Here is a 27521-nt window from a genome sequence, read left to right as displayed (position 1 = left end):
TGAATATTTTTCAGCAGTACCTTTATTGCAAATTCGAGTTTTGCTTTTGTTTGTGTGAAAAAGTGAAATGGAAATCCACATAAAGACTTTTATGAAAGTCATCTGACAGCTCAAATCTTTTTGATGCCACATATGTTGCACAATGGTCCTTCCTTTTGAACTTTCTTTGTTTTTGTTTGCATCTTGTTTAAAATGTTGAAAAAAGTTTTATCTTTGATTTAAAAGAAAGTTTGGACAGGATTTCATAGATTAGTTTTTTTTGTGTGCCACTTATGAAATAATGATAAGAAAACATTCAAAACACTATAAAATTGTCTCAACTGTAAGAATATGGAGATTAATTAGAATAATAAAAAAATCTATTTCTGGTATTATTTAAAAGAGAAGTAAAAACAATTCTCACATTCAGCCCAAATTTCAATGATTGATTTCAATGAATGATTTATTTATGTTTTAAAACAACTTTTTAAACAGGGGTTCTGCCTGCTGCACATCTGTGGTTCTCTAAAACCTGAACAATGTTCCCAACTTGTTGACTGATATATAAAATGCTTTCACTGCATAGTTTTCTGATGATCTGATGGGACGTTCGCAGTATTTTTATTTAGTTTTTAATGCAAGGTTACCAGTGTCTTGACCCAAGAAACTTCACCTCCACTTTGTTACATTTTCAGCCCCCATGCTCATGTAAGCAGCTCATCAGCCACATTACATCACTCACCCACAGTCCACCCAGACCCGAGTAGCCTGGACAGCATCTTACCAGCCCCTTTTCCACTGTGAGTCCACAACTTTGGCAAGAAATGGCAGCCTCTGGCACAAATGGAGACGTTGGATGGAGTGAAGATAATTTCAGATCGTTTTCGGCATTTTCTTTCTGAAACCGTAAATGTTGAACACAAAGGAGCAAAAGGTTTGAGAGCTCTCGCGGAGCACAAGCAGAAAGGTCTGTCATGTTTTCTGTACCAAAATGAAATGATACTTGGTTGAACTTTACATGAAGTCTGCACATGTACTTCGGTTTATTGTTTTCATAATGTGCCTACTGTCAACTATGATTTGGAAATCTCAACTACTGTACATCTGGAAAGAAGTGAATGTAATTATATTTGGACTTTTAAGTGCAGCTGTGTACTCGCACTTCATGTAACGTTTGGCTTAAGCTCATGAAGCAAAAGCAAAGGGCAGTCTTGCGTTTCACGGTAAATGTGTGTCGTTTGTCTGGGTTTACCGCCACATTATGACTTATTTCCTTGGCTTCCTATCTGTCTGAATTTAATTTTTTTCAACTCCACAAAAAAGCCACATGATAGAGACATAAATGTTCTCTTGCAAACATTTGTGGCATTGTCTAACAGTTCATTCAGTAGCTGATAATTATAGTTAAATTTTTTTTATTGTTTACCTGTACAAGACATTTGAAGAAAAAAATAGAAAAGAAAAAGGACAATTTATTGTGACTCATTTCAGGAGACAGAATGCAGGCTACTAATAAAAATAATTTAAAAAAGAAGAAAGTTTATTACTATTTTATTGATCATTTGTAGTAAAAGCCATTGATCAAAAAAAAAAAATCTTTTGGAAAAAAATTGATAAAATGATTGCAATTTGAATTCTATTTTTACAGTTATTTTAATGTTCGTGGTATTTTATATATGTACATTATAAATAGTGCAGCATCGTTTCAGATTCAGATGATGCATGTTTTGTGCTGCATATTTTAGGGCCTCATTAACTTAATCGTTGGAGCAAATATTACCTGTCTAAAAAGTGTTATACATGCTTACAGACTAAGGCAAAGCAGATGAGCAAAATTCCTAAAAACTTGAACTAAGGTCCTAAGATCTTGCATTTTCAAACATTTCTTTCAATTTTGAGATTTTGCCTTTGGAGCTTATATTTGAAGATACACATTTACAAAACGCGTAGGATTGTGGAGATAAAACTCTCCTTGTTTTAAAGAAACTCCAAAGACTCCTGTTAAAACTGTATTAAGGAAACACTCAGTGTTTGTTTTCTTTGAAGACACACTGACAGAGATCAAGCTGAGCTTCAGCTGCACATTAAACCCCAGATGTTGATTACCGTCCAACTGGCTTTAAGAGGAGGTCATCTGAGTTTCTTCTATCACAAAGGGATTTAACACTAGTTAAACTCTAAATCTCAACTAAACCAATGACAATGCTATTGACCTGAGCAAGTTTGAGGAATGCTGCACGCGAGCACTGCCTTGAAGGAGATTGGTCTGTGTCAGTAGAATATGTGCATTTGAGAAAGAAACACAGCCACTGCTGGATAATTCATTAGAAAAACCACCAGCTTCCATTGATACTGTGTATATATATATATATATATATATATATATATATATATATATATATATATATATACACACACATACATCCTGGTTAGATAAAGTCCTAAATGGTAAATAAAGTTAACTGACACATGAAATCATGCCAGGCTAACTCTTTTTTTTCCAAATGCATGCAGGTCTGTATAAGATTTTTGGGAGGAAAAACATTGATTCTTTAAAGAAAGCTCAAAGCATATCTGTGTTTCTTTCTCTCCTAGACAGTTAATTGCAACAGGAAAAAAAAAAAAATCTTAATGATTTCTTTTTAATTTTGCCTTTTGCAACACATGCATGTGGAAGGACAATTCACATGTGTGTGCATTATTGTGTTTGACGCCTGTATTTGTTCTCTCTAAATGGTGTCGCTTGCTCTTCGCAGGGATTCAGTTTCGTCTCCCTACTTCATGCAGCGTGGATCGTGCTCAACCGCCTCCAGGTACCAGTCTCACGCCTCCTCTCCCGCTCACCCTGCTCCTCACTTATTTTTGCAGACATTTCTGTTGCACTCATGCATCCATGGACATAAAAGGCAAGACCTTACCTTTACCTTCCGTGGCCTTGAGGCACACGCCATAATAACGACGTGCACTAAAGTGGTAAAAATGTGGCCTTATATACATAAGAAAAGAGCAGGGGAGAAGTGGATCCAATAGCAGGAGTGTTTAGAGAAATTAATAGGACAAGTGCCTCTTCAAGCTTATTGTGAAGCAAGGTCTGCGTTAGAATAATTCAAAAACTTTTTTTTTTAGAATATTTCAATTAATGTATTTATTAATGAAAAGGGTTCCTAAATGTACCGTGCTTTAGGGTTGCAAGTATTCTTTTATCACACATATGGTAACCACGCCACTTCTAGCCAGTTATAGCACGGTGGGCTGGTAGAAATAATACTTTTTGGAGCGGGTAGGAAATGCACCTGCATGCCAGATTTATGCAACAACATGCCTAACATGACGGTTGTAATATAACTTCCACCGCCAACTCCACACATTTTGGTGCACTGAATTAAAAGAAGCTCTTTAAACAGGTGTTGTATGTTTAGTGTTTATGAAACTAAAACAAATGTTAACACGCTCATACCAAGTCTGGAATGTGGTATACAAATTGACAATGATGAAGTGCATGTAAATAACAGTAACATAAGAACCAAAAAACAAACAAACAAACAAACAAAAAAAACTCACTTTTCAGGTCAAAATAGAAATAAATAAATAAACGACAAAAGGTAAATAAAAATAAAGTGGAATTTTATTCAGGTGTAACTGGGAAGGTGACTTTCTCTGCATAGGCAAAGAAAAGTCCCCACATTTCACTACATTTTCTGGAAGAGCCTCTCAGAGTGTGTCGGATTTTTTCAAGCCTCAAATTGTTGAAAATCTCTTTTATCCACACTGTATGTGATGGTGGTGTTGGTGATTTCCACCTCATTAGAATAAGACGTCTAGCCAATAATGTCCCAAAAGCTATCAGATCTGCTTGAAGTTTAATCAAAGGCAGTTGAGAGATGCCAAACAACGCAGTAATGGGATCAGGCTCATGACTGTCCCAGTTACCTCCGTCAAGGTCTTAAAAATTGCAGTCCAATAGTTATTCAGGGATGTGCATGACCAAAACATATGCACATGATTGGCTGGTGATTGATGACATTTTTCACAAGAGGGATCAACACTATCATAAACCTTACAAAGTCTAACTTTGGTCCAATGAGTGCGGTGAAAAACTTTACATTGGATCAACCCATGTCGGGCGCAGACAGAAGAAGTATGCACCCGTTTAAGAATATCCTCCCACAGCTCACCAGAAATCATCTCCCCCAAGTCCTCCTCCCAAAGAGCCTTCGCAGAATCCAGAGATGTAGAAGATAAGGTTTGAATTTGACTGTATATATACCAAATCATACCTTTCATCACCGGGACTCGAGTCCAGAGGTGTGTCATCAGGCCTATTGGGGAACTGAGCGTATTGGCTGCGCACAAAACTACGAATCTGCATGTATCTAAATTGGTGATGTTGAGGAAGAGAACAACTGTAGAAGCTGTTGAAAAGATGCAAATATACCGCCCACATATACATCTTTGAATTGTTTAATTCCAAGGTTAGACCATATAAAAAAAAAACACCATCTGATATAGAAGGAGGGAAAACATGATTTGCAGCCAGTGGAGCATAGATAGAAAAGGTTTGTAAGCCAAAGTGACGCTTGAACTGGTTCCAAATCCTTAAGGAGGTTTTAACAATTATATTTTTGACATAGGAAGAGATGGGGCAATTACTGGGAGAGTGCACAAGAGCTGTTAGAGACACAGGTGTGGAAGAAAAAGACTCCATTGCCAACCAGGCAGGAGGGGGGTGAAAAGTATCAGACCTAAACCAGTACTGTAGAATTCTGATGTTAGTGGCCCAGTAATAAAACCTTAAGTTTGGTAAGGTCATTCCTCCAAGAGGTTTTGGTCTTTGTAAATAGTCCTTCCGTTGTCTTGGTTTTTTTAATCCCAAATAAACTCCAGAATAAGGCTATCAATTTCCTGAAAGAACACCTAGGGGAGGAAAATCGGTATACACTGAAATAGATGGGAGAACTTTGGAAAATAATGAATTTTTACAGCATTAATCCTTGCAGCTAAATTTAATGGGAGCAGTGTCCACTGTTCAAAGTCCTGTTTCATACGTTCCACACAGGGTCTAAAATTGGCTTTAAAAAGATTCTTGAATTTATAATGTGACTCGAATTCCAAGATATGTGGGACATTGTGTAAAGTATACATAAGTGCAGTTTCGTTTAGAGGAAATAGTTCACTTTTACCGAAGTTAAGTTTATATCCTGATATAAACTGAATGACTTCAAGGTTGCAAGTATCAGAGGAACCGCAGAAACCCTCTGTTCCATGCTATTCCTGGTTATCCCAGTGATATGAGTGTTAGAGCGGAGCGCAATGGCGAGGGGCTCAATGGCGACAGCGAACAGCAGGGGACTCAAGGGGCAACCCTGCCTGTTCGACCTATGGAGAGGGCAATATTCTGACTGAATATTGTTCCTTCTAACTGAAGCGTGACGGGAATAATAGAGTAATTTCACCAAGGTAGTAAACTTTTTGGCAAAGCCGAATTTATCTTATGTGTGAAAAAGATATCCCCACTCCACGCGATCGAAAGCCTTCTCGGCGTCCAATGATATTATTGCTTCTGGAGCAACGGAAGCAGATGGATTGTATATTGTGTTGAATAAATGTCTTAAATTAAAAAAAGGACTATCTATTTCTAAAAAAGCCAGTTTGGTCCGGGGAGATAATAGATGCAAGCGTAGACTCAAGGCGCAAAGCTAAAAGTTTCGATAGTAGTTTAAAGTCTATATTTAACAAGCTGATTGGACGATATGAGGCACAGGAGAGAGGGTCCTTATTCTTTTTTAATATAAGGGAAATGGAAGCCTGGGTGAGAGTGTGGGGTAATTTAAAATATTCAAATGACTCATTATATATATCAATTAAGGTGGGGGCTAATTTATGTAGAAATTTCCTATAAAATTCAACAGGATATCCATCTGGTCCTGGACATTTGCCGGATTGCATGGATTTAGCTGCTTTAGTAATCTCTTCTATGGTAATGTTTCTCTCCAGATCATCAACAGAATCAGAGTGAATAGTAGGTATCTCCAGTGAATTAAAGAAATTGTCCAAATGTGAGGAGTCAGCCGTATTTTCTGACGTATTCAATGATATGTAAAAATCTTTAAACTCATCATTAATTTTATTGGGATCTATTGTTAAGCCTGAATGTGTTCGAATTTAAGGAATTTGGTGAGACGATGACGTTTGTCGAAGTTGATGGGCTAGCAATCTGCCAGTCTTGTCCCCATGTTCATAATAAGTGTGTGGCAGGGTGGAGAGGTTGATGGGACACACGCACCTGTGTCCCATCCGCCTGAGTGGCTGCCGCTCTCCACCCTGCCTGCCTTATAAGGCAGAGCTGAACAGCAGCACCTCACGATCAGCATACCAAGGCCCCTTGCTGCTGTCCAGCTCTGCCTTATAAGGCAGGCAGGGTGGAGAGCGGCAGCCACTCAGACGGATGGGACACAGGTGCGTGTGTCCCATCAACCTCTCCACCCTGCCACAAAGTGTGTCTGGATTTTAACAACAGTTCTATTGTATGATCTGCAGCCAAGACCTCAAACTCAGCATGCAAGGTGAGACGCTCCTTATATAAATCTGGAGAAGGAGAGGTAGCATAAATTGCATCCAATTGTGCAATGCGTTTAGTTCATTCAGTAAGTTTTCTCCTCTTTATTTTCCTCTCATAACCGGTCTAAGAAATTATTTCACCTCTATTATATGCCTTCAAGGTCTCCCATAAGACTGATGCAGACACATCAGGGGTCTTGTTTACACTAAGGAAAAAATCTATCTGATTTGAAATAAATTCCACAAAGCCCTCATTTGAAAGTAAGTGGTTATTAAAACGCCATGGAGCACAATTATCGTCAGATCCTTTAAAATGTATATTAATTGTGACTGGGGCATGGTCACATATAACTATTGCATTATATGAGACAACAAAGTTCTAAAAAATAAATCATTGTTCCCGTGATGCGGCCACTGTGATCTGTAGCAGCCAGCTCAAGCCCTTGCATAGTTTGCCCATATTTCTGGACCTTTTCTTGCAGCGGTTCTATCGACTCTTTTAGCTCCTTTCGGACAGAGGAAATGTCGGCGCGGAGACTGGACGATAAAGAGTACATTTTCCCAAAAGATGTCGTCTTTCAGGGAATCCATCATAGTTTGCACGAGTTTTGCATTGAGCGTGCTAAAAATTATCTAAAAAAGAATCCAAGCTGGAGTGCTTTAAATTTGTTGTTTTTGACTGAGACCTGATTTAAAGTGGCCTCAATGATCTAAAAAGTAGTGGAATGACACTTTTAACATCCGTTGAATTGGAAGCTAACTTCAGTATTGTAGAAGGAACTTTCACATGAAAATATGCTAATTAAACAATGCATCCTGCAGCATATCAATATCTAATGATAGCAAATGTAATACCGGACCAGCCTTCGTTGCCTGCTACATAGCAGACAATGTTTGTCTATATCAAACCAATCAAAAGTTATGGCAGAAAATAGGAACTATCAAATATCGACCAATCAGAAGAAGGGGCTAATTTGCACCAATTATGGTCAAGGACTCAAAACCGAGTCCGATGACACCACCCACGACTCTGTATGTCATACCATTAAAAAGTTATGGCAGAAAGTAGGAACTATGAAATATGGACCAATCAGATGAAGGGGGGGCGCACTTTTTGGCGTCTATCGTCGCCACGGTAACGCTTTTGACTGAGAAAAGTAATGCCCATCGTTTGCAGGATCGAAACGCACATTTTGATGTATAACACACCTGGGTGCACGTTATGGTTCGGGCGAAGAAACGGCCCAAGAAATGGCCAACTTCCTGTTCGTTTCGGCCATGGCGCCAAGAGACTTTTCTTTAAATTGCGACATGATACAGGTGTGTACCGATTTTCGTGCATGTACGTCAAACCGTATTGTGGGGCTTGAGGCACGAAGTTTTCTAGGGGGTGCTGTTGAGCCATTAGGCCACGCCCATTAATGCAAACTGTTAAATATAAAATTTTTCGCCAGGCCTGGCTTGCGTGCAAAATTTGGTGACTTTTGGGTCACGTTTAGGGGGGCAGAAAGGCCCTCATTTCGTCGGAAAAATAAAAATCACGAGAAAAAAAAAATCTTACAGATACAATAGGGCGAGAGAGAGAAGAGAACAAAATTGTAATTTTCATGTTATGTTTTAAAAATTCTCTACACGTTCTCTACTGGGGGAAGGTCAGGACTGCAGGCAGGCTTATCCAATACCCTTGCTCTTTTCTTCATCAACCATGCCTTTGTAATGTGCACGATTTTTTTTATTATTACTGTTAATCTATGTTCAGATTGTGCCAAGTGAGTAAGTAATATTATTCGCCATCTGTTGTATTAGTGTTTTGTGTATGTGTGTGTTCCACTCTTCACAGTTTGTTAGTCAGTTTGTTGGCTGGCAGATAGGGGAAGGCAGAAATAGACTTTAGTGGGCTAAAATGGAGCAAAAATAAACTGATAAATTCCACTGACAAAAGACTCCCCGAGCTAGGCCTGGCGCCAGCGGAAAACAAATGAGGGGGTGATAGATATATATGTCCCAATTCAAGGGCTGTTTTCATCCAAGGCTGTATTTGAAGGCTGATTGCATCACAGCAGCATGATGTAGGCTGTTCCGTTTCAAAGAATCCTCCGGATGTGGTCCTCAAATGTGACTTTCTTTTCCTGAGCTCAGGAGGCTGCATCACGATGGATCCTTGACTGTCCCACATGTTCTGAGACTCACTGGCAGCAGCTGGAGTCGGTGGTTGTACCATGGTCCTCTCACAGCGTGAGATAAACTCAACACCTGCAGCAAAGTGTCTCCATTTCTTCTTATTATACAAAAAATAAAAAACAAGTGAAATAAGACTCTCTGGCTGCCTCTAATGAAATGGATGAATAAGCTAGTGTTGCTAGGTGACAGGACCAGTGCTGATGAGATCAACAGGAAGTCCCTCAAAGGCTGGACCGTCTCATATCTTTCAATGTTGTGTATAACCTTTGAGGAATACAGAGGACGTGCCTTCATACGCTGTGTCTGCCATAGAATATCAACTTCTGCTTTTAGATTCTGCTAAGAAGTGGACTGAGCAGCTGCTTGTGGTGGTAATTACTTTGGCATTTGTAGGTGAATAAAGTCTCATTTATCACAAATTTAAGTAAATCCAAGCAGATAGGATACAATTCTTTTGAGAGTAGAGGTGACACCCCTTTATGCCCCCTCGTTACACCAGGCGCACCCCAAGAACTGACCACTCATGCATCATGAATATAGTTGAATCATAGTAATAGTCATCCTAAAAAAACCTTCACTTGATAGTCTGAGTCTATATGGGGTTCAAAAAATAAGGTTTCATGAAATCTGAATATGTTGTAGGCGGGACGAGTTTTTCAACATTTGAATCATGTCCCTACGATAAACTGTTGCCTAGCAACAAGTGTCCAAAATCAAATTGACATTATTTTTAAATTGAAAGTTCAATATATTGAAAAAGGTCATTTTAGTCCAAAGCGAACTGAGTCTGGGAACAGTTGAATGTTGTCTCTACGATAAAGTTCAGCCGTGCAATAAGCGTCCACATTTTTGTCTTTTTTTCCTCTTTTTGGCATCTACCGTTTCCATAGTAACATTTTTGACGGAGAAAAGTATTGCCCATCGACACACTTCTCTGCTCTCCTTATGGTTTGAAGTTTTCCAGTCTGTGCCTGTTAATGTGCAGTAAAACAAATTTAATCAGAACAGCAACACAGCTTTACTGCATGACATTGAGATCCATTTAGTCCTGGCTGTACCCCTCAGTGTGAGTGTAAATTTACCAAACTGCTCAGCGCACCAGTGTGAAGCCAAACACTCAAAACAAACAGAGGCGGTGGACTACACAAGAGGGAAGAGACGCTTCCTGCTCTAAGCGATTCGTTTTCAAAACTAAAGCCACTGTAGCTGCTTCTCGGTGGGCTTCTGCATTACATAACTCATGTGCAGAGAGAGGTGGAGTTAAGGATGAGACCAGGGAATATTTCTCACAAAAAGTCACTGGTCTTGTGATTGCATGGCATTGGGGAGTAGTGAGACATCTCCATTTCTATGCTGTCTCAAATGTACTTTACAGCACAGAGCTGACTGTCTTTGTTACATGCTGGATGTCTCTGTACGAAATAAAAACCCAGCTTTGAGAAGGGTTTTATATTTAGCCCAGTCTCATCAGTTACCCAAAACCGCCATGATTCTCCACTTTCATCTTAGATCAGTTCCAGTACATCTGCTGCAGTATACAAGCCCAACAACATTGTATTTTTGTAAAAGATTGTGTAAGAGAGGACCCTTAAAGGACATAGACATTTTTGAACCCTGAACTAAAACAGAAAGTATAATGTTTAAATATAAATAACAAGCTGTACAAGTAGGGCAAATAAAACTAATTGTAGTTTATATTTAAGTATTTTTTTAGTATTTGTAGCAGTGTCGCAGTGTGCTATGTTGCAGCATGGTGAGGGACTTGAGGGCAGAATAACTAAGCTGGGTAAATTGGCATGGGGTTGCAAATCATACACAGAGCCGATGGGAGTCTCCAGCTCTGTGTAATCAGCGCCACGGCTTTGCTCCTTCCTCAGCATGACCTCAGGTCTCACAGGGAGGGTTTCAGAGGCTGAGCACTTCTGAGTGCTGATTGTTCAGTTGGATTTATAAGATCATGGGTTTAACTGAAAATTCTGTCTTTTGTGCTGTTGTCATAAAAACAATGGGTTTTGATTTCAACTTTTGGAATGAGCCTCCTCTCGTATGTGGTATAAGTCGTAGTCTGCTACTGGTGCTGACTGGACTCTCTGCGCCAGCGTTCCTCAACCTTGGTCCTCGGGACCCACCGTCCTGCTTGTTTTAGATGTTGCTCTGCTCTTACACACCAGATATGACAAGATGATTGGCAATCCAGTCAAGTGTGTTTGAACGGGGAAACGTCTAAAACATGCAGGACAGCGGGTCCAGAGGACCAAGGTTAAAGAGCGCTGCTCTACACCATTCATTACATAAGAGACTCAGGGGATATCTTTTCCAGAGCGGAGCAGAAGGTGACTTCAAGGAAGCTCCTGAAAGGTACAGCAGAACCTCTGGGTCTCTCATTGACTAGAGTGGCCATGTTTCACAGTGGCTGTAATGGTGCAGCTGGACTGGACTGCAGCTGTTTCTGCACCTGGTGCGAAGCCGGGGCGTGGTTTTTATCCACTCATTAAAGTATAACATGGCTCATCAGTTATTTAGATACCATCTTATTCTTAATTTGCATTAATGGAGAATGAATTTCTTTAAAATTCTCCCCTCATGTTGAGAATCCTCCATCCACGTTAACATGCTCTTTATTCAGTGCAGTAAATAATTAAACAATCACATGTCGCTTGCTAGTGCCAAGCATGGAAATCACTCCACACAACTGATTGAAATATCTGTCACCTGACTTTGGCACTACATCACCACTGTGCCTGACTTTAGTTCAAGCTGCACATAATATTAACCCCTTAAAAAAAAATCGGAAGAATGGATACGTTTTTTTCTCTCCATTCAAAAACCAAATTAAAAAAAACGGAACAACAACAAAAAACTTGTATTGATCTAATCATGTAACACTTTCAAATCCAAACAAAACAAAAAATGGTTTAATTATTCCAATACATTTTGATGAGACCACTTGCAAGGTGACAACAAAGGGAAAAAAAAGAGATCACAATGATTCCAGATTATTTCTGTAATTTGTTAGCAATCTTTTAGAAGGTAAACGCTCCAAAACAAGTAGCACACTCCAGTGCTCAGTGCCTCACAGGGTTCTGGACAACATTTGAAGAAGGAATCATGTTTCCATTACAGAGCTGCAACAAAACCAGCAGTTCTGTTTCATTTAAGAGTTGAAAAACAAGTCTGAGTTTGTGTTAGTTACATATGTACATACAATTCTAAATGTCCAGATTGACAGACTGAGAGATTTACAGTCTACAGGTGGAAATAGATGATTATCCATCTTGAATGAAATATTTCTTATAAAGGTTTATTAGGGAAAAGAAAAAAGCAGCGGATGAAGAATGTGGCAATATGACAGGTACAGGTGGAGCACAGGTTGAGTCAGCAAATGAAAAGCCTTAATTTAACAACATTAATCCAAGTAAATGATTGCTTAATTATGCCCACTGCATGAATGTAGGCGTAAGGCGACAAATGTGTTTCCAAATGTCAAACCGTTTAGATAGCCATGAAGAGTATGGATGAGCTGCTGAAGAACTGTAACACAACTGGCACATTAATTCAGCGTCTTCATCATTAATCTGTGAGAGTACAGTCACATTCATTCAGTCTGCAGTCATGGGACTGTTTTGTTTCTCTGTTACCCTGACAGTGAAGATTCCCACTTTCTAAAGAAGGCTGAAGACCAATTAACCTTTCTTCAAAACCGCCATTATGTCAGATTGGCAGGTTTTCAATGACTACTTAAAGTTTTTAATAACCCTGACACATTGTCTCTAGTTACCCATCTTGCTCTGCAGCAGGGAGTTAACTCTCTTGTTTCGGTATTGCCCTGAATGTTGCGCTAGAGCACCAACAGAAAAGACATTTATAGCATTTCATTGTTGTTTAGGTTTGCACACACCACCACGACACAGAGAAAAAGGTAATAACCTTTAAAACCAAGGTAACCAATCTGGACAGTATTTTTTTTACTCTTGAAAGTATAACAAAAATTAACATGAGCCACAGATGAAAACAAAGTCATACTTTACCGATTCCATTTGTGAGGATGTTTGGATCTTTATATTTGAGAAAAAATAATAATGAGGTACCAAATATATCTCTGTAGTTTGGGATATGTTTGATGGGTCTTTGTTGTAGGTGACTGAAACACATATTAGTGAACTGATTATGTTATGTCAGAGAAATATATTTATGAGCATTAAAATTTACTAAATACAAGAGTAGATCAAGACAGACATTTGTAGTATTTTTAGAAAATAATTTAGGTCTTAACTACTCCTTAACAATCAGTAAATCTAATATCTGTTCAGAAATTAAATGAGATAACTCCAGTGTGCAATAATAGAAAGTGTTATGTGACATGAGTCATTGTGCTCTTTATATTTTGGTACCCACCTACTGTGTCTCACAGAAATCCAGACACTTACATAAACCACAAAAACAAGCTACGTTCAGTATTACAACATGTTATTATTTAGTGAACAAAAAATGAGACCAAATTCATAAGCAGTGTGTGAAAAAGTACATCATGGGGCCAAAAGTTTGTGGAACCAACTCGAAGGAGGGAACTCAAGGGAACTTCAACCAGTTCCCTTGAGGTCCCACCATAGCAGTTCAGTCAGGTAGAGGTGTGGACTCTGTACCTGTGCCACATGTTCATTCTTTGTTGATCACTTTCTTGTTAACTAGAGTGCTTGGGTTCACTGTCCTGTAGCATGAACCAGTTTCATCCAGGTCTTGATGCCCAGCCACAACTTGGGTATTTAGCCAGTGTATCCCAACGTATTTGGTTACTACGCTGGTGTACGTCGAATAAGTTATGGGTAGGTTTGGAATTAATTAATACCATAATGAAGCAATGGCAAAAACATTTGTATGTATCCCAGTGTATGACTCATACGTCCCGCAGATGTGGGCCATAAGTCATGTGATCGTTCACACAAGTTACTTGTAGGTTACTGTGAGAAAGTGAACATGTCAACGTCTGCCCTTATATGTTTCAGTATTATGTATCTTGGGGATGATTCAGTTTTAAAGTGCGTTAATTTGGGTGTGGTACTCACTACTTTTCCTTTTTTCCCTTTTTATTTTGTTATATATGCATGAACCAGTTTGTTTGTTCATTTACTTACTTTGACGCTTCCTCTGTCTGTCTCTCTGCCACGTCTGGCTGTGAGACGGGGTATTTATATCATCCCCGCAAGGGGATGGGACCAAGCCATGCGAGGTAATAGGGGAAGTTAAGTAATTCATTCATATTCATTTATCATCATTTTGCACAGAAGCAATTATTTTGGTTTGTGTTATTTAGGTTTGGATGGATTATCGTAAAGTGTATTATTTGGTCTTATTGTGTTTATGGGATTATGTTTGTTTGTTTGTTTATTGGCACTGAACATCCCCCTGTGGGAGGTATCTGCCCAATTAAGGTCATTTGGGTAGAGCCATAATAGAGGGCTGCTCGCTGCTCACGGGGGGAGCTGGTGCAAAGAGAAGGGGTCTCCTTCCCTCCTATTAAAGGTATTGTGACATCATTTTTAAAATGCTTTTAACACTATTAAAAGTCTTGGCCAACATCCCTCAAATGTGTCTAAAAGAGTGTAACAAGAAAAACTTCACTCCAGTACTCCATTCCTGGCTTTTTATGACGGTGTTTTTTTGCGCTGTGAAAAACGCGTCCTTTTCCCCCTTTCCTGTCAATCATTGCCCCGCTCCTCCTCCCAACCTCCTCCTCCAACCAACTGCTACAAACTTCTGCCGGCGTCTCCACACACACACGCGCACACCGAACCACAAACACCCACACACACAGCCCAGACAGGGCGACTACAGCCCGGGGATGAAGTCCGTGCGCACACCGAACCGGACTTCTAACAGCGGCGTCAGAGAGTTAAGCCGGGAGCGACAGGCGAAGCATGCACAGAAAAGCAGCAGGGCGAAGCAGTCCACCGCAAACAATCATAAACATAAAGGCATGCAAGCAGCAGTGTCCCCTTATCTTAAGTCCAGTCAGTGGCCGCGGGTCTTCTTAGCAGTTGTCCTCCGGTGATGAGAACAGAAGAGGCTCTAAACAGCTCCGTGTTAAGCCTGATTTATGGTTCCGCGTTAAATCGACGCAGAGCCTACGCCGTAGGGTTCAGCGTACGGTGCGCGACGCCGTGTAACCCTACGCCGTGGGCTCTGCGTCGGTGTAACGCAGAACCATAAATCAGCCTTTATGGTGCGCTGGAGAGGAGAGGAGGCAGGAGCTGGGTGGAGGGGGCGGTGATTTAGCGGGTTTATACGTAACGACCCGCCACCAAACCACATGCGCCGTTTTTGCATAGTTATGCGGAAAATCCCAGAAAGCACACAATACACTGAATGTTAAAAGTTCGTTGTTTTTTGGGTGTAATTGATGTCAAGACACCCAACAAAACACAAAAAATCAAGAAAAAAATTTGTTTTTCATGTCACAATCCCTTTAAAATCCTTGTGGAAAAATGGCATAATAAAGAACGAAGTATATCCTCAGCTGAAACTGGAATCTCCTTTATTTTGTTTTCTTCATAAACCCCAAGTCCACATTGGGCAGAGCGCATGGTATCTCACAGCTACTCATAAGTCAAAATACATCGAAATAAATGTCTAGTCTTATATCAAATTTATCTCTAATACATATTCACGTATTTGACGTTTTTGACGTTTTCCGAATGACCATAGAAATTCCTGAACAACAATTCGAACACTCACAATTCGAACCCCCACATTACTCAAGTACGTTTATTGAGCAGGAGCTTATATGGAAGTAGTAAAACTGAACTTGTGTTTTCAGGCAAGGCCTTGTTTTTTGTTAAAAAAAGGAAAGAAGAAGAAAAAATAAATAAATATATACGTGTATATATGTATATAAACTATGAACGCTGCTTTGGTAACAAACTACATTTGCGTAGTGATTAGAAAATATTTTCATTCCCATTTGTATTTAATTTCTATTTATGTTAATTTAACCACGGATTAGTTAAGTTCTATTTAACTTTCTAGGTCCTTTCTCGGTCCAGAATCTCCTGATTGTTCACATCTGTATCATCAGCCCCTTTGAGTGGATGTGTTGTCTTGTATTTCCATTCTTCCCAGCTAGTCCTTTTTTCCCCCATTATTATCATTTGCCGCTGTTCGTGTTCCTTGATATCTTCTAATTCCACCCTTGACCCTGTGTTTAAAGTTTTTATTTTTCTGGACCTCCCCACTTTTCCCACCTAGGGGGCCAGCACTTTGAGAACACTGGCTCGGGCCTTCAGAGGTCCGGACGATGGGTGTCACCGTGACCTGCTCGGGGACACGTGGCCACATGACGGTGCTGTGGGTCGATACCCAGCCCTGACTTTACCTGTTACTTATTAAGTGGCATGTAAATGAAGCTCCACTTTGTATTGCTTGATAAAAGCTTACTAGATTGGTTCTTGACCATGAAGCTCTTCATTAATAGCTTATATAACCACATAGCTGGGTCTCGAGGCATCAGAGAGTGCAGACTTTGCTCTTTACTCCCTGAACCAAACTCTTTAAATTATTTTATGATATTATGCACTGGAGACAGAAAAATATGTAAATTCTTTCCAATATTTATTTATTTTTGGCTTTAAATATTTCAATTCCCATAGGCGTTGCCAGACCTCATTTGCCGTATAACGTCCCTGGTATAAAAGCACACAGTAGTTAACCATCCAGCAGTGAGGGACATGGTGATACAGGCCTAACAGTAACAGGGACAGAAGACAGTTACCTTAGACTGATGTGTAAAGTCAAATAAAGCAGACTGATTAAAATACTAGCTCCAGTGAACTCTAAGCACTCCGCTATTCTGTGAAGATACGTGCATTGTGCTGTGCAGAGAGAAGACGACTGGACTGCGCATGTGTGTGGGGTAAACCACAAGCGGGAAAGCAAGGCCCAGAGAATGAGTTTTTAATAGATAAATAATTTGACCCGCTAACAAGGCACACTGAGTGAGGTAACTAGGAAAGTAGCAGCTCGGAGAGTTATTTAACATGCTCTTTTTGTGTTGGTGGATCCAGGAAATGTTCAGATTTTGTTGAAAGCGAAGGTCCAATGTTGACCCTGGCTCTAAGTGAGCTGGGGTCTGTTTCTCTGAGTACCTCTGAGTCGAGGGAAACTCTGGGTTTTCTGTTCCAGAAAGCAAGGTTAGTCTTCAATCTGAAAAGGAGGTGAAGTGATCCAACTCGCTGGCAGGTTCACCATAAAGAAACCCTGAGTTTCTACCGGTCTGCTTCCTCCTGAAGCAGCGTTCAGGACATGGGTTGTCATAGCAACGTGATCCCAGAGATCTAGAAGCTGAATTAATATGCAATGATTTACGTAGTGTTATCATTTCTTCATCAATAGATCATGAAACAGAACTGTTTTGCAGATACTCGGATTCTCCAGTCGTACATGTCCACCATGACGCAAAGCAGACATGAGATTACGTCACAGCACGATTTGTACTTTGCGCTACTCGATACTTTTTACATGTCTTTTGTACAGGGGACCTTTCTTTACAACGTTGGCATAACAGAACACTTTACAAAAACAATGGTGTGTAGACTTATGAGAAAAGCCCTCACACATGTCTGAAATCCTAATAAACAGCCTCTCAAGTTTATGTACTTCAACAAGTTCACACACTCTCACACCACACGTGGCATCTCACGCTGAGAAATTAACTCCACCGCACAGTAATTCCAAAATCCCATTTTACAAATAAGTCAAAGGTAGACTACACTACTGTGCACTGAGCTCTTGACTCAGAGCAGCTGTCTTGACTTAACAACCTATCAGCCAATCAGAAATAGAATTTTTCATCCAATCAGAAAATAGAATATTTTGTTACCGGGTAAGGTCTAAGTTTCAGCTTCAAGCGTTCCATGAATGCGTAGCGGACGTAACTTAAGTTACAACACACATCACTCTTGAACACACAAACACACACACACACGCACACAAGCTAGGTCGATTAATAAAAAAAAAAAATAGAAAGTGTCAAAACTTGAGAGCCCTGTGTGTGATGGGTAGAGATCTACTGTCGGCCTCTCTGGACCACCATCATCTTTCTGTGGTGAAGGAGGTTAGTTTTAGTCGATATAGACTAAATGGAATATCTGTTTTGAGCCTATGGTCATTGATGTTCACATTGTTTGTATAAATAGTTTTTTTTTTTTCATAAAGCCTGTTTTTTAAGCCTTTTTCAGTTGGATTTTCATTTCAGCAGCAGTTGTTTGGAAGCAGCAGCAACAATAGGCTTAGCAAATCGAAGTAACATAACATCTATTTCACAAACATAGCAGGGTTTTATGATAAAATATTGTGATCTGAGTAGTGGGAGGCCTGCGCCCCTGTACAGCTCTATGTCTAGCAATTCCTTTCCCATACATTTATTGACAAGGTGGAGATTCTCTGCCCATCTTTGAACCTCAAACAGGACATTTTTGAATACTGCATTTGGACTAAATCCTGATTTCAGTCACCTTAGCTGGGATAGGCTCCAGCAGACCCCCGTGACCCTGCAAAGGATAAAACGGGTATAGAAAATGGATGGATGGATGTAGTCTCCAATTAGTAACGGATTTCGGTGTTTTTCAAATTGGCATTTTCCCAGGTTTTCTGATGTGGTTTGTACATGTTTTTGTAATTATGCCTTTGCAAAACAAGTGAAACTGGAACATTTCCAAATCCAGATGGAGAGGTCCATCTGGTTGGATTATCATCAACTTTTTATTTGCAATTACAAAGAAGACCTTTTCCATAAGTGTCCATTGCACTCTAATAAGCATATCAAAAGGCTGCTGTTTCTTTCCGCCTTACTAACGTTCCCATCGCTTGAACTGCTTAAGTGTCCTGAAGCCTATTCTGTCATCATGCGGTGTGATGCTGGGGAACTGCAACACTGGCCCTTGCCAGCTTTGGCCACATTTTTCTTTATCATGTCTTCATCATTTATCCTCTTTCCTTTTTTTTTTCCTTTTTGTTTTGCCTCGTCCTCGTCCTTTCATCTTGCTTGTGCTATCCAGTGGTATCATATCCTCCCAGTTACAAGAAGACTCCACCTCCTGTGCCCCCGCGCACCACCACCAAGCCTCTTATCTCTGTGACAGCCCAGAGCAGCACAGAGTCCACCCAAGATGCCTACCAGGAGGGCAGGCAACCACGGGGCGGTCTGTGGACCACCGACAGCCTCGGCCGCCCCATCTACAGCTCCACGGACAGCCTGGACAGCACCAAGGCGGTCACCATGGCCATGGAGTCAGCAGCAGGCAAGAGGCATGTGTCTTTAGGCAGCCACACCTCCGTCCAGACATGTGACAAAGCAGTGCTGGTGTCCAAGGCCGAGGAGTACCTCAAAACCCCTCGTTCCTCTATCGGCATACAGGTAACAAGATATAACTGACAATGCCACTCACAGATCTTTAATCACTTAAGCCCAGCCGTCACACAGAGTAAACCCATCGTATCTGTCTTTTTATGTCTTGTCCTGTGTGAAGGGGTCATTCTCATTGTGATTCACAGATTTTTCACATGTGAGAGCTGTCTGGTCATTAGTAAACATCTCCCACTTATATACATGTGAACTCTCTTAACTAAAGACTACAAAAAAAATGACAATGAATTACTTCACCCAAGGACTCATTTTCATTAGTTTCATCATCTCCAGGCACACAGATTTAAAAAGAATAGTCAAGTTAACCTTTAACAAAACGTGTACAAATTAGTTCAGTGTCATTTTTATGATCTACAGGTATTTGGAAACTTGTTGACCTTTATATGTGTAAAGATTAAAGATGTACAAATACAGGGACATTAAGAGGGCTTTATATATACAGGACTGTCTCAGAAAATTATAACATTGTGATAAAGTTCTCAGTTTAAGATTAAGATTCCCAGAATATTCAAATTTTTTGAGATATGATATTTTAGTTTTCTTAAGCTGTAAGCCATGATCAGCAATATTAAAATAATAAAAGGCTTGCAATATTTCAGTTGATTTGTAACGAATCCAGAATGCATGACATTTTTTATTTTTTTTTTGCATTACAGAAAATAACAATATTCAAATTTTCTGACACAGTCCTGTATATATGATATATATACACTAGCTGAATATACGAGCTGAAGCTAATCTGCCCTCCGAATTGATGTGCAGGACTGATTACCAATTCTTTTTTTCTTCCATTCACTGGTGCTGAAAGAGTTCATATTACATACTGAAAGCAAATATTTCTTATATTTTTGACACAGATATGTACATTTTGAGAACTTTTTGCCACATTTGTTTTGGTTAAATTTGTGCAGAAGTATAGATTTCCAAAGAGTTGAGTGTCTCTGCCCCCACGGCAGAAGAATGTCTTAACAATGGCTCTGATCATTAACAAAACGGTTCTGATGAATGGTGTAAATGTGTCTTTAACTCATGGCAAGTTTTGGTTGTTGGCGATCACCAGGTGGAAACTGTGACAGACTCTGAGGCTGACGGTAAAGGCCTTCCTCAGTTTCATTCTATAGGAATCCAAGTGGAGGACAAAAAACGGTATGTGGAAAACAATGAATATGAAGCAACCTATCGGAACAGTTGTGTCTTTTTGTATCAAATTATTTTATATGTTTTTATTTTTTCCTTGTCAGGCACGGGCGCTTCAAGCGCTCTAACAGTGTGACTACTGCTGTGCAAGCAGACATGGAGCTTGAAGGCTTTCCGTCCATGGAGGACAAAGGCCTGCAGTTTGGTGGCGGCTTTGGCCGGCACTCCGAGCCCAGCACGCCAACGCAGTACGGAGCCATCCGGACGGTACGCACGCAGGGCCTGTTCAGTTACAGGGAAGACCACCGGCCTTCCAGTGGGCCTTCCAGCCCGCAGCGCGAACCCTGGCTGGTGGGGCCCAGCCTGGAGAGCACTGACACGGGCCGAGTGTCCCCCCTGCGCAGGGATGGCAGCTGGTTCATGCAGCTCCTTCACAACGAAACCAAACGGCTGGAGGGGTGGTGCAAAGAGATGGAGAGAGAGGCAGAGGAGCACGACCTGTCAGAGGACAGTGAGTGTCTTGATAGGGGCCAAGTCTCCGTAGTATGACGTTGATACTTTCATAGTGTAAACTTTGTGATCCTTTTATTTTGAACATTCTGAGTATGAGCTGTGGCGTTGACTGAAGTTACTGGGTTGTGCAGAGCACTCTGTGGACAGATTGGATTGTTGTGAATGACAGCATGTTGGCTCTTGCCAGTCTGTCAGTAAATCCAGAATCTGTTTCTGTGTGTGTGTGTTTGTGCTCCAGTCCTAGGAAAAATCCGGAGTGCAGTTGGAAGCGCTCAGTTACTAATGTCTCAAAAGTTTCAGCAGTTTTACTGGCTGTGCCAACAAAATCTGGTGAGTCACACAGCACGAGCCTCTCAAACAGGAGCATCTGCATGTTGTTTATATGTTACCCAGAAAATCCCACATCACGAGGACTAAACCAGCTGAACGGCCGAGCTTTAAGAAGGTGTTTGGCCTGATGCTGCACTTGTGCGCCTTCCAGAAATAGAGCACGGAGATCGATGGTGGAACAGTCTCTCTGCTGCTATTGACCCTGCAGTAAACGAAAGGGGAATTCCAATTGGAGGCGGTACCTGTGCCGAAGCCATCTATTAATGCACAGAGGCAGCAGGTTGAATGGAAACGCAGAGTTTGAATAATGGACTGCCACTGTATCTCACTGTTTAGCCTACATGTCACGTCTGCAAGAAACATATACCTTTTGTAATTGCAACTATCCACAGACTAAGCTTATATCAGGAGATTTGGGTGTTATAAATGGGATTTCTGTGCAGATGAGGTGGAGCGAGACAGCGTAAGAGTGGGCCTCATCTTGTATGAGGGTAATTAAAACATAAATCTTAATGAAATATAGAACCTTGAGGAGCTGGTTTAATTCAAAATCTTACTATCCGATGGTACTTTTGTGCTTATTTTAGGCGTTTCTTCCTTCTGGATGATCTTGGGTCCACTCTCTCCCTCTCTCGCTGGAGATAATAGGATGATGAATTAAGGGTAGCATTGCAAGTGACAAGCCCTAGATTGCCCTGAGCTTTTAGATATGACTAAAACAGAGAATGAGTCTTTTTCACCCACTGGATGCAGGAAGAAGTGCGCCTTGTTCCTATAAAAAAAAAAGAAAAAAAGAACTAAAATAAATGTAAAAAAAAAAGAAGAAGCTCCAAGCATTTTCCCCTGACATTTGGTTTCATGGGTCTTTTAATGGTCCGAGTTCACACTTACTGTTTGTTTACTGTCTGAAGCAGTGACTGCATTAATCCGTCTGGCTTCCTGATTGTGTGACCTGTAATTTCCAATTCTTCAGCCATCTGGGTAGGTATCATGCGCAGTAATGCCATGGTAATGAGCGCCAGATTTTTCCATTTAAATTTCTGAGGTCCAGTAATTCTGAATTCAATTAGATTATTCAAAGTAGAAATGTTGCTATGGAATCAGCTGAGAGCCAATCTGCACAAACTTGATGATGAACCATAGAGAAAAAACGAAAATAAAAAAAGTAACATTGTTCTTCATGAGCTTTCAGATTAGTGAGAGAATGATATCCAAATATCTAACATATTGTAAATATTTCCAAACATTAACATTCAGATTTGCAATTCCATTATGTAAGAACCTAAATAAGTATTTACATAGATATGATACTTTTAAAACAGACACAAAAAAGTTAAAAAATCAAACATCTCTACATTAGTATTGATTTTTTAAATTTATTTATTTTTTACTCCATCAATAAAACCACAGACAAAAAAAGAAATTCTCTGACAGCAGTATTTGCTTATTATGGACTAATACAAAAGGATATATTTTGATGCTAATGACAATTATGAATGATAACATTTCTAGAGGCAGCCGAGAGAGTCGATTGCTCATTGGTCATTCATCCCTGTGGAGCCGTGTGGCCGGGGACACTGAGCCCTACATGTCCCCATCGCTCCAGCCACTCATACTGCCGGGCCCTAACCTGGATAAATGGACAGTGTTGCATTAAGAAAGGCATCCGACATGAAACCTATGCCAGATCAAGATGTGGAACACAATGATCCACTGTGGCATCGTCTAGAAAAGAAAAAAGCTAAAAGAAGTTGCCTTTATGACAAAATGATTAACCTGGCTATGTCCATTATTTAAATTTCTGTTATGAATATGAAACGTTTTCAGCGTCATTTGGCTATTCGAACATGAAAGTTCAGAAGCTGTAATGTCATTGTCTTATCTTATTGATGGTTAAAGCGCCTGTTCCCAGATGTTACTATGAAATCTAATAACCGGTGCTTTGCTGCCACACAGTGGTCATAATGTGAAACTTCAACTGAGGTTATCACCAGCAAAAAGCTTCAAAACTCATTCACGCCTTTGAACTTTTATTCCATCCATAAAATTAAACAATAACTTATTTTACACTATTAAGATAAAAACGGGTTTACCTTGTTTTGTCATCTCAGCTTGTTCAGAAATGATACGTATTTCCAACTGTAATGTATCCACTGCTGTGTCTTCAGGACCCCAGTGCCATGCCCAGACCCACATCTCAGGACTTGGCTGGATTCTGGGACCTCTTGCAGCTTTCCATCGATGATGTCACTGCCAAGTTTGATGAGCTGCAGCAGATCAAAAGTAACCAGTGGCAGCTGGTGGAGAGCCCTGAGAAGAAGGTATAATTGGGCTCTGCACACTCTTAATAATTAGCCTTAATGGGCTTCAGAGGAATCTGCCCAGCTTTCAAGAAGACTACGTTAACAGTCTTAAAGTTCTTTTTTTAGACTTGGAACCAGCAGGACGTTACAGAGTACAAACAAGGAGACAGCATCTGTTAAGTTTAGCAAGCTGATAGCATCCTCTTAAAGGGCTCATGTTCCCATCAAACCCATCAGCTGCATCTGCAGTGTGAATGCATTCTCTCTTTTGCATTGAATGTTCATTTCTGGATGAAAAATTGCACGATTGAAACTTAAAAACCATTAAGCTTTTTCGTTCCTAGTTTTCCTTTTATCTGTAAAATTATCAGCCCCTATTTAATAAAAAAAAAAAAAAGATTGATTCTTACCTTGAAATAAAATAAAGAAAAAAACACACTTTTGCACAGCATTAAAAACGCCATTTTACTTTGCCTTTGATTTAGCTTTATCGCCACATTTGCACTGCAGAGTTTCAGGCTTTGCTTGTTTTATGTTGAAAGATAAACTGGAATAGAACAATTTTTGTCGCACCCTCAATAGTTTTCCTTCAGTTTAAATGCGACACAGTGCTGCTTTGTGAGCTGAAGCAATACAGTATATAAAACAAATGTCTCTGCGAGTGAACTATTATGAGACAATATGTTTTAGAGTTAATTCACTAAAGATTTAAACATAGTTTTACAGAGTTTGAAAGCAGAAACTAGCACCTATACTGTCCTAGTTAATTTACTTCCTGATTCTAAAGACTGATTTCAAAATATATGCTTATATTATAACATAAAATATGACTTATTAAAACAGAAAATCAAAGATGTGGCATGCAAAAGTATTTTACGCATCCAGTTTTAGCAGCTTTGATACATAAAAGCTCTTTTAAAAGAGTGATGCAAGCAGAGGAGGCAGCTGTAGTTCTAAGAAGCACATTTAGATGGTAATGGTGTTTTTAGGAATAGTCAAGATCCTTTAGGGCACTTTGATAATTATGTTCATGCTGCAGTTGTAGCTGTAAGCATCTATTTACCTCCAGCAGTTAGCGCAGCACATTGCAAGCTCCATGAAGCAGAGCATGAGCCTAAACCTCTCTCTTTCAAGACAGGCCATGTTCAAATCAATACCAGCTCAGAAACAGACAAACTTACTTCCTACTTTTTTTCTAATACCTTCACAGAAAATGTGGTTCTTCGATGCGCTCCATAAAATATCTGGGTGGCAAATTACAGAAATACATTTACTAAGTCACACAACTCAAATCAAGAACAATGCCAAAAGGGAATTTCCGTTTCTCATCGTTTTCCTTTTTTTTCCGTTTTCATCTGCAAACACTGGAGAAACCAGCTTGTTTCAGTAATGCCCAGTGCCGTGTAGACCGGGACAGATCTGTTAATCGTAAAGAGGCCGTCATTTATCAATGATAGAGGATTCCAGCTGCTCAACAATTCTCTGTCATATCTTTTTTTTCATGAGGTGCCAAGTGTACTTCATTGGGAAAGGTCTGGACTGCAGGTCAGTTAAGCAGCCGGACACTTCTACTACAAAGCCATGGACTTGTAATGGATGAAGTGTGCACTTTAGCATTGTCTTGATGAAAGATGCAAAGTATTTCCTTAAAAATGTGCATGTATGGGAGCATATTTTGCTCTAAAATCTGTATATACCTCTCTGTATTGATGTTTCCTTTCCAGATGCACAAGCTGTGTCTCTGTACCCCTTTGCTATTAGGGATGCAGATGCTTTAAAATGAAGCCGGATGGTTCCTGTCCTCTTTAGTCCAGAGGATGTGGTGTCCATGATATTCAAAAATCATTTCAAATTCGATTATCTGACAACAGGCCAGGTTTTCACTTTGCCTGTGTCTGTTTTAAATGAAATTTGGTACAGAGAACATGTAGCATTTGTAGATCATGTTCATGTGTAGTGTCTTTGCATGAGAGAGCTTAACCCTGATGTGGATGTCACCACGAACTGTGATCTTAGAAAGTGATTTTCAGAAGTGTTCCTATGCTCAAGCAATGATTTCAATCATAAAATCATGCTAGATTTTAATGCAGTGTGGCCTCAAAGATCATAGGCACACAGTATTGACTTTCAGCCTTGGCCAATGCACACAGAGATTTCTTCTGATTCTCAGCTTATTTGATAATACTTTGAACTGTAGATGATGACACATTCAAAGCCTTTACAATTTTATTCTGAGGATCATTAATTAGATTTTTTTTTGTACGAAGCCCCTTAGGGGACATGTTTTTTTTTTCTTTTGCGTGACCTCACAATAAGTTTTGCATTCCCTCAGAGTAGTTTTTGTGTTCCCTCAGAATAATGATGTGGGATATTTACTTGTTAATTCATGCGGCACTGTGGACACAATAATGGAGCAGCCACGCTCTCGGGGGAGAGGTTTATAGAGTTTTATTTTGAGATCGGTCTGCAGTACAAAGATATACAAGGTGTGCTTGCTGGAAGGCATGGGTTTCATATCAGAGACATTTGAAAAGAGTACTAAAATTAAGCAAAGTTGCGGTGCTAGAATGACAGTGGATAGCTTATTGTGAGAGAGCGCAAAAACTATTGTGAGTTAATGCAAAAGAAAACCAATCTCCCCATGTTCCCTAGGAGTCGTAGTTTTGGAATTTGCGTATGTAGTTTTATTTAGTGACTTGTCTCACCTTTCAGCTCACGAGTGCTTCTGCCTCTCTAAGATACTTTCTACAGCCAGTCATGTCACGTACCTGTTGCAAATCAACAAGATTTTGCAAGATGTTCTTCCAAATGTTTGTTTTTAGCACCACTTACTCTTCCAGCCTTTTGTTGTCATTGTTGCAACTGTTTTGAGATGTGTTGCTGCTCTCAGACTTAAAATGTGCTGTTATTTTTCATGAAATTTAAAAAGCACCCACTTTCGATACGGTCTGTTGTGAATAAAATCAGGATTTATGAGATTTGCACATCATTGCATCCTATTTTCATTTACATTACAAACTCACTTCTGAATAGGGTTTTACTTTAATGAATGAAATACATTTGTCCAAGCATGCATAGACTTTGCGCTTCAGTCTAGCTGGATTCAGAATTGTTGTGGGTTTTTTGTAGTTCAGGACTGGACAGCATACACATTTGAGTTAAGCCTAACACGTTTAAAAATTTGAATCTAAAACCTCTTTGACAGCTTTCAATACAGAATACTCTCTCCACCCTTGAGACATTTGTCAACTGTCGTTATTACAGAAAATGAAGGTGCATGAATGTAAACTTGTGGTGCATCAGTGTATCCTCGTCTTGTCCCATCGTTGCATTCGTCTCCATTCTGGGAATGAAGAAAGTTTAACTTGCATGTACTATCTCAGTCTGTTATAGTCCCTTTTTCTCTGACAATTAACTGTAAGCAGGACTTCCTTTTTGAACTGTAATCAGTGTATCTTAGATCTATTTGGTCTCTGGGGAGAGGAGAAAAGCATTATACCCTCCAAGTAAATGTAACGCCCAGGGAATTTATTCCGCTGATACTAAAGAGATATGATAATGTTCCTGAGTTGAGCTGGTGTTTTCTGTTTCTGGTTCTTGTCCGGAGGAGTAGTTTTGATGTTAATAGAGTGAGAGAAAAGCCAGCTGGTGCGTCCTCGCATCCCTGTGCCTCTTAGGACTGTTTACCCAGATAGGATTGGCATCTGCAAACACAGTTCTGAGACTCTTTACTTTAATTTAAAGTTTTAAAGATGCCAAACGTGCCTCACAGAGTGCAAACTAATGAAATAGGTATGGTTTAAATGAGCTATCATAATGCATGAATGATATGCCATGAAGAAAAGTCTATATATTTAAGTTTTAATCAATTTACTCTGTGTCCCAAGGAGCGGAAGTGGCCCCCACCTCTGCCAAAGAGACCAGCCAAAGGGCGTGGCGGTGTGATGCGCGAGCGCTCTCTGGACCTTCAGGACCGCCAGCGTCAGGAAGCCCGCAGACGCCTCATGGCTGCCAAACGAGCAGCTTCTTTCAGACAGAACTCAGCCACAGAGAGGGCAGACAGCATCGAGATCTACATCCCTGAAGCCCAGACGCGGCTTTGA

General features: G+C 40.1%; 1 protein-coding gene across 1 annotated transcript; it reads left to right on the top strand.

Moving 5' to 3' along the window:
• Positions 1–581: 581 nt before the first annotated feature.
• Positions 582–27521, top strand: LOC133464790 (disks large-associated protein 2). Its single transcript, XM_061746978.1, has 9 exons — positions 582–913; positions 2736–2792; positions 18768–19126; positions 20196–20281; positions 20377–20783; positions 21024–21115; positions 23284–23436; positions 24925–24963; positions 27306–27521. Exons 1-9 carry the CDS (start codon positions 823–825, stop codon positions 27519–27521), a joined length of 1500 nt encoding a protein of 499 aa, XP_061602962.1. The 5' UTR covers positions 582–822.

This window comes from Cololabis saira, chromosome 18 (assembly GCF_033807715.1).
Source record: "Cololabis saira isolate AMF1-May2022 chromosome 18, fColSai1.1, whole genome shotgun sequence".
NCBI lineage: Eukaryota > Metazoa > Chordata > Actinopteri > Beloniformes > Belonidae > Cololabis > Cololabis saira.
The sequence above is the reverse complement of the archived record's forward strand: the minus strand, read 5'-3'. Positions and strand labels throughout refer to the sequence as shown.

Coding starts and splice junctions, on each gene's coding strand:
- LOC133464790 (XM_061746978.1), top strand. CDS start 823: ATGGAGACGTTGGATGGAGTGAAGATAATTTCAGATCGTTTTCGGCAT. Junction 19,127..20,195: donor GTTCCTCTATCGGCATACAG/GTAACAAGATAT, acceptor GGCGATCACCAG/GTGGAAACTGTGACAGACTC. Junction 20,282..20,376: donor CAAGTGGAGGACAAAAAACG/GTATGTGGAAAA, acceptor TTTCCTTGTCAG/GCACGGGCGCTTCAAGCGCT.